General features: G+C 38.5%; 1 protein-coding gene across 2 annotated transcripts in view; it reads left to right on the top strand.

Moving 5' to 3' along the window:
• LOC102477426 (transcription elongation factor A N-terminal and central domain-containing protein 2) overlaps nt 1-7,090 on the top strand; it is a gene marked incomplete at its 3' end in the record, with an annotated part of 17,570 nt that extends 10,480 nt beyond the window's left edge. For both annotated transcript variants that reach the window (XM_027772218.1, XM_027772217.1), the window contains 1 exon segment: nt 6,949-7,090. In XM_027772218.1, coding sequence (XP_027628019.1) covers nt 6,949-7,090 — 142 coding nt within the window.
• Between the last annotated feature and the right edge of the window lie 1,272 nt (nt 7,091-8,362).

Below are 8,362 nucleotides of genomic sequence, written 5' to 3'. Positions count from 1 at the left end.
GGGGAACGTATGTGCCCTATAGAAAAAACCTCCCAAAAAAAAAAAAAAAAAAAAAAAGAAAGAAAGAAAATGAAGGGCTAACAAATGGTGTGGAGGTTAAGGCACTGTAGTCTATGTGGCTGGCTGCACAGTTTGAATCTCAACTCAGCAGAAAGTCACGCCGGGCATGTGTGCGTGCATACCCCCCAAAAAAATCCTAAGAGGACATTGTAGGAGAAGGGATTGTAGTGTGGCCATCCCCCTCAGGAGGCGATTTCTTACTTTTCTTCTCTCTTTCTGTCTCTCTCTGGTGAGTACATGTACCCTGTAGTAAAATCTTAAAAGAAAAAAGAAAGAAAAGAGAAAAAAGAAAAGAAAAGCACTCTGGGCGCATGTGCATGCATGTTCAAAAATCTCAATGCAGTGGAGAAATATAGTAAAACAGAGTGTGTCATGACCACACCCCCTTGGAGCACTCTTTCACACTCTCTCACACTCTTGCTGTCTTTCACCACCCCCACTCTGACTCTCTCTGGGGAGCACACATACCCTATAGCGATTAAAAAAAAAAAAAAGACGTCCACATGACTGCCCAGGGTTTGAGCTCCAGACCCAGAGGCTTGAAAATCATGCTGGGGGACTAGAACAACTGAAAATTTTTCTGCCCAGACTTCACCCTCCGGCCCCCAAGATCTAGCCAGATTAGAGCACCCTCTTTATTCTCTCTGTCTTTCTGGTTTATTTATTATTTTTTTACTTTTAAACTTCTGAGCTCTCTGACACTCTTTTATCTTACAAATTCTTAGCTCTACCCCCCACCCCCAATGACAAGCCAATTACCAGCCATCTACATTTGAGTTCTGAGAGGCCCTTTTTGCATGGCACTAAGGCACCATGCGGTTTTCATTTTCTACTTAAAATTTTTTTGTCCTCTCTTTTTTATTGTTTTTGTCTTTTTTCCCCTCTGTTTTCATTTCCTTTTTTCTTTTATCTTTCTCTACTTTTTGCTCAACCTCTGCATACTGAGTTTCTGGACAGGACTAGGTGCACAGTACCCAAATATCTGAATACTTTGAGAGTCAAAGTAATCCTCAATTTCCATGGAATCTGCTGCTCAAAGAGAGAAAAATGGTACTGCTTAGAGATTGCAGATGACCTCTTCCTGCAGACTTCTGAATTCTCAGATTTAACTCCAAACACTAGGAAAAAAACATATAATCCATCGGATGACCAGAAACCACCACAAGGCACAAGAAATAGGAGAAACCAGAAAAAATCTCTCCCCTAAGGGAAAAGAATAACTCCTCATCCTCCACAGACAACGCAAGCGGACTTGTGGAAATGTCAGATAAAGAATTTGGAATATTTATAGTGACAAAGCTAACGGAGATGCAAGAGACAACAAACTCTAGAAGATGCAGTAGAAAAGAGACAATGAGTTCCAGGAGGAGAGGAAATTCTTGCATGATCTGAAAGAGGAAATACACACCATAAAAAAAAAATCAAACTGAATTGTTAGAGATGAAGGCTGTAATACAGGAAATCAAAACCTCCCTTGAAAGTATTAAAAGCAAATTAGATCAGGCAGAAGATTGATGTAGAAGATAGAACCTCTGACTTAGAAAACTTCATCAAAAAGACTGATAAAATAACCCCAAAAATAGGAATAATATACAAGTAATATTAGATACCATTAAACACCCAATCTTCTGGATAATCAGTATCCCAGAAGGTGAAGAAGCTAATAAGAGCTTTGATAATCCATTTCATGAAATACTGGAAGAAAACTTTCCAAACCTAGAGAGGCATTCAGATATCCAGACCTAAGAAATACAAAGGACCCTACATAGAGTTAATCCAAGAAGATTTTCTCCAAGGCACATCATAGCCAGATTGATCAAAACCACAGAGACAAGGTACTAAACATTGGCAAGAGAGAAACATCAAGTTACCTTGAAAAAAAATCTCATCAGGCTAACATTGGACCTCTCATCGGAAACAATACAAGCAAGGAAAGAATGAGAAAATATATTCAAAGTGTTAAGTGAAAAACAGTTTCAACTGAGAATACTATGCCTGGCAAGATTATCCTTCATATAGAAAGAAAAGACAAGAACATTCTCAGATAAAAAAAACCTGGAAGAATTTACCAATACCAGACAAGCTCTCTGAGAAGTTATGAAGGGAGTGCTATGCCAGGAAAACTAAAGTTGGACACACAGAAATGAAAGTACAAGAAACAACCAAGAGTATGACCAGCCTAACAATAGGGAAAAGTCCGGAGCTTAATGTTAACTTCCTGAATTTAAATGGAAAGATCAGACCACAGTAACACTGCAAATTCAGTAGAAGAGAGATTAATCACATGAGACTGAACTGGTGAAATAGAATTTTATGACTTTTGACTAAAACTCTACTGATTTTCTTCTGTGGTTTGTTTTCCACATTTAAGGATTTTTGTCTTCTCCTGAACTATTAATAGGTTCATCTACCTACTGTTTGAACTGAATCCTAACCTTTTTCCTGGCTTTAAGTCCTAAGCAAATTTCTCTTAACATTTTTTGATTTTGATCCATTAAAACTAAAACTTTTTCTTGAAATTAAAAATGCATTTAAAAAATACCTATTTAATGACTGCAGTAAGCCCCAGCTAGGTGCTACTTCACAGTATGTTCATTCTACTCACTAAGGTTTACGTCTAAAGTCAAATGTGTTCATTGATATGTATATATCAGCTGCACTTGCTATTGAAAGTATTTAGATTAATTAAGATTTTTTAAAAGAATTAGTTATTTAATTCCATTTGTTATTATTATTTTTTAATTTGACCAGACAGAAAGAGAGGGAGAGAGGGAAAGCGAGAAAGCAAGCCATCGGGTCTGGGATGTCTCTCTGGCAAGCACATGTGCCCTATAGCAAAAATCTCTCTCTCAAAAAAAAAAAGAAATTAATTACTGGGAGGGAAAATCAGCAGATAAGTATACATAATAAAATTTCTATCCCAAGAAGCTAAGATAAGAGAATAAACTGAAAGAGACCTTAAGTATGTTTAAAATGTTCTTATAGTTAAAGATTAGAAGCCCTAGAAAAGAACATGAAAAGAGAACAAGCTCATTCAGAGAGGAAAAGCAAAAGAAAACAAAGCTCGCCCAATGAAAAAATGTACTTGTTGAAGTAGAAACACATCAAACAGGATAAACGTGGCTAAAGAGAGAAATAGTGGATTGAAAGCTAGCTGAGGAAATCACTTAGAATGTATCACGGAGAAATAATGAGACAGAAATATGAGAAAAAGAAGATAAAAAGGACAACAAAACCAAGTAAGAGGGATTTCTGAAGTAGAGGCTTGTGAGAATAGTGATGTAGATTTCATTGAGTGCACATCTTAAAAATTGTGAGATGTAAAAACTAAGATGCTAGAAATAGAATGTGTAATTTCCCAACTAAAGAAAAAAATAAGAGTAAAGAAAACTCAGTCTGTTGAATGGAAGATACAGGAAGATGGAGAGTAAAGAGGAAACAGATCCGATTACATCAGCAATCGTCATAAATACAAATGGAACGGATTAAACATGCCTATCAAAAGAGATTCTTAGATTGGATTTGGGGCAAGATGGTAAAACAAAGTAGTCATAAGCCATTTAAAACATAAAGACCCTGAAAAGTTGAAAGTAAAAAAATGGAAGACAGTATACAAAAATACTATCATAGGCAGAAGTTCACTGAAGCAATATTTATAACAGGAAAATTCTGGGAGAAAGGAATCCTAAATATCCATTAGGGGAACAGATTTCAAAATTCAGACATTTATACATAAAAATAATGGAGTACTACTCAATACTCTTAAAACAGTATTTAATAGACCAGCAGATGGAGTAATGGTTACATCACTGGACTGCCACGTCAACTGTGATTCGAGTCCTAGGCCTGACAGCTTAAAACTCAAGCCAGGTGCATGTGCATGTGTGCCCAAAATCCCAAGAGGAGAATGGAGAAGAGATTGTGGCAGGGGTTGTGATTTCCTGCTGTCTGTCTCTTTGGCAAGTATATGTGCCCTATAGCAAAAATCTCTCTTAAAAGATCAACTGAGATTACATGTGTCAGTATGGGTAAATGAAGAAAATACATTGAATGAAAAAAACATGGTATTTATACCCCCTTCCTATTGAAAATATCCTCTTATTTGGCTTGCTTTATTTATTTGATTACTTTTACACCATGTAACACTAATAGTACTATCTTACATTGTTAGCATCATAGAAAAGGACTTTGCCTCAATTTTAGCTAAGGCCTCTAAAGGCTGAGGACAAAGCAGTAAATATCAAATGATGTTCCCACATGGATTCTAGACAGGTCTTGTGAAGGCAGTGCATGTAGACCAATTTTAGAATCCTGAACCTATCACCTGCCATAGGCAATAAAAAAGTTGAAGTTAAAGGAAGAAGGGAGAGAGAATTTCTTCGGATGAAGTGACAGTGCGGTTGTATTTTCATCGGAGAACTTGACTTCAGTCCCTAGAATTGGTGGATGCAGAGATTGGACCTCTGCCTGGGAAACTCTAAAGACCAATCGAGTGGCTGGCTGATGCCAAAGGGAGAAGTGGCGTCACTGGGAAGATAGTTACCCTCAGGATTTTTTAGGACAAAAATGTGAGCGGTTGCTGGAGAAAATGCTTGTTGGTCTAGATTTGCATTGAAGTGGCAGGGTTCACTAGGATTCTTACAAGGGCAGTGAACTGCTAGAGAGTGTTAGTGTGAAATTGTTGCCCAAAACTGGGGACTTAAGGCATGACTGTAAGGAGCCACCTGGAAGAGGCATTGCCCACACTGTGGGAACTGTAGGTGAGACCCCAATAATGGGAGCTCTCCAGAGAACCACAAAAACACTTTATAAGAGAAAAAGTGTCAGCTCTAAGTATCTGCTAAGTCCAGAGAGTGATAAGACCTGATTAGCATAGTATCACAACAAATACTTTTCTCTGCCTTTCCTCCTCTCAGCTTTGAACCTGGAAGGGTCAGAAACCAAAGCCAACAAGCAACTTGGGGAGGAAAAACAAAGATGGGGAAATAGAGTCAAACTTTCCCTCCTCCCCCCACCAACTTCTAGGCTGGAAGCAAACCTCAGCCAATGGGCAGAAAAGACTTTTTAAAAAAAATCAAACGGTCAGGACCAGCAGCTGGTGTAATGGCTTTGTTGCTGGACTCTTACGTAGTTGACTGCGGTTTGAGTCCCAGACCCAGTGGCCTATACTCACGCCTGGCATGTGTGCGTGCGTGCCCAAGATCCCAAGAGGAAAATGGACAAGAAGGGATTGCAGCGTGGTCATCCCTCCTGGGGGACAATTTTTCACTCACTTTCTGTCTCTCTGTCTCCCTCTGTCTTTCTGGCAAGCATACACGCCCTATAGCAAAAACCTCTCAAAAAAAAAAAAAAAAGAAAAAGAAAAAGAAAAATCAAACTATCATATAGAAAAGTACACAAATCATAAGTGTACATCTTGAGGGATTTTCACAATGTGAATATACCAACATATGGCTTAAGAAACTTTGCTAGAATCCCAGAAGACTAGTATACCCCCTTCTGGTTCCCTAACTGTGTCTACATCCTCAGGGAAATAATAGTCCAAGAAAAGATGTTTGAAAAGATATTTTTATAATAATAAAACCTTTTTGTGTCCAGTGTACTCTTTTTAAAATTTTCAGTTGAGTGGATAGTGGTTAAGGCCACTGGATCCCACACAGCTGACTGCATGGTTTGAGTCCTAGACCTAGTGGCTTGAAAAACACACCAGGCGGTGTGCGTGCATATTCAAAATTCTGAGAGAATGGAGGAGAAGGGATTGTGGTGTGACCATTCCCCCGGGAGATGATTTCTCACTACTTCTCCCCACCACCACCACAAGCACATGCACACTATAGCAAAAAAAAAAAAAAAAATCTTAGTTGAAATCCCTTCAAAACTATAAAAAAGTTGCAACAAATACAAACAAAGTTCCTGTCCTGTTCACCCAGATTCTTTAATTGTTAATATTTTGCACTTAATGGAAATATGTATAGCAACATAAAGATGGTAGTTTCTTTTAGAAAGGGAAAGAGAAAACTAATTTAGTGGAGGTTATAAAGGGACTTAAACTTTATATTGTTTTCTTACTTTATGTGAAATGGCATAATGTTAACTTTTTTAAAATTATAAATAGTGAGTTACTCTCGGTACCTTTCTAAATGTTTAAGGTTTTAAAAATTCTTTGAACAAGAGAGAGTTTGAGTTTTACCCTCTAGGAAGTGAGGGAGCTATTGAAGTATGCATTTTTTTGTTGTTGTTGTTCAGGTTTTTGCCATAGGGCACATGTGCTCACTGGAAAGAGACAGAGAGAGGGAATGTGAGAAATCACCCCCTCGGGAGTGGGAGATGGCCACACTGCAATCCCTACTCCACTCTCTTCTTGGGACCCTGGGCATGCATGCACACATGCCCATCTTGACTAGCCACGGGATCAGGGACTCAAACTGTGATTGGCCATGTGGGAATCAAGTGCCCCAACCATCATGCCACTTGCCAGTCCTGTGTGCTTTTTATTGCTAAAATAAATATGTCTTATACTTCTCTGCTCTCTGTCCTTTCCTATGAATGAAGACCCTCTCAAGTGAAATATAGGGTTGATTCACCTCAGCATTATTTTTCTTTTCTTCTCATCCTTATTGCCTCTCACTGCTAAGTGCCCAATGGTATCTGACATAGGAAGATTAAAACTTGCACTTTTCCTAATAGATGCAACTCTCTTCCTGATTTGCAGTAAGCAGGACCCGCTTTTAAGCAATTACCCATCATTTGGGACTATCAGACACACTGCCGTGATTCAGGTCATAATCAATAATTCATATGTCGATAGGAGCCCCATTAGCTCAGGTGAAGGCAGATGTCTGTCTAATGAAAATGTTCCATTTTCCAAATGACTTTTCTTTTTCCCAGAGAGTTGTGGTTGTAGAAGACATAAAAAGGTGGAAAACTATGTTGGAGCTTCCAGATCAAAGCAAAGAGAATCTGATTGAAACCTTACAAGAATTAAAGAAGAAAATACCCTCCAGGGAAGTGTTAAAATCCACAAAGATAGGTATGTTCCTTCTAAATCGTATGAAAAGTTTATAACATTTGTCTCCTTATTCCTTTTCACCCTCCGCTGAACATTAAGACATCTGTCATGTCAGTGCTTCTCAAACGATCTCTCGTAAAGGACTGTTATTTAAAACATTCTCCATTGGTTTGCAGGCCAGTATTTGGTAATATATACTAAAAATTATCAAGCAAATGAAATTAAAGTATATGAAATGTAAGTACCCATTTTTCAAAAATTCTGTTCAACAGATAAGTAATTACTCTGTCAGATTGCACTACAAGTTTCCAAATGTTTATGTTCCGTTTCCATACTTACCTCACGAACGGGTTATTGGCAATGTCTGTGGGATAACGTTTTGAGTGTATTTGATGTTAAGTGTGCCGAATGAATAAGACATAGTTTGTAACCTTAAGGGACTTAGGGTTTGGTAGGAAAGACAAATGTGTAGACAAATGGGAGCAGTGACTATAGGTTATAAATGAAAATATGTCTACATAATATTCTGGGTACCACTCTGACCCATTATGGGGTATATACCGGCTCAAAGGATAAAGCAGTTGCTTACATTTAGGGAATTCAAAAAAGGCTTCATAGAGGAGGTGACATTTCAGGTGAAAGAGAATTGGCTTTTCTGTCTTAAGTAGAAATGGCTTGCAAGATCTGGTTTATAAAACAAAACGATAGCAGCATTTGCTGCTGCACCATTTTATTATAGCATCACAGATATTTAAAAGGTAAGTTAGGGACTGTGTTGAATTGCTATTTCAGTACAGCACACAACTGTGGATAATATGAGAGGGAGGGCCAACATGTGTTCCTCAAGCTGCTCCCAATTCCTCAGGGAGTCCAGGGCAGTCACTCACAGCTGCTGTTCTTGCCCTCCCTCATGCAGCCATTGCCTCGTCTGCCTCCCCTTGACCTCTTGTTCATGAGAAGCAGGAGAGAGAGCAGCTTCACACCAGCACTAACAGCTGGGAAGAGCTGTGTGAATCCCCGGGGGGCCCCCCAAGAGTCTTAGAATTGTACCCCTGTAATATAAACCAGAATCTGAGAAAATTAGATGCTAAAAGAACATAAAACCCTATCATTGTAGCCAAGGCGATTCTCCCATCTGCTGTTGGATTTTCTGTCTTTATAGGTTGTGGTCACTAGGGGGCAATAAGACCATTCGTATGAGCAGATAGATATTTCTACCAGTAGAGGGTACTGGTGATTAATATTTTATGACTTGTATATATATATATATACACATATATATATATATATATA

Source organism: Tupaia chinensis, unplaced genomic scaffold, assembly GCF_000334495.1.
Source record: "Tupaia chinensis unplaced genomic scaffold, TupChi_1.0 Scaffold000259_1, whole genome shotgun sequence".
Taxonomy (NCBI): Eukaryota; Metazoa; Chordata; class Mammalia; order Scandentia; family Tupaiidae; genus Tupaia; species Tupaia belangeri.
This window is presented reverse-complemented; position numbering and strand designations above follow the sequence as displayed.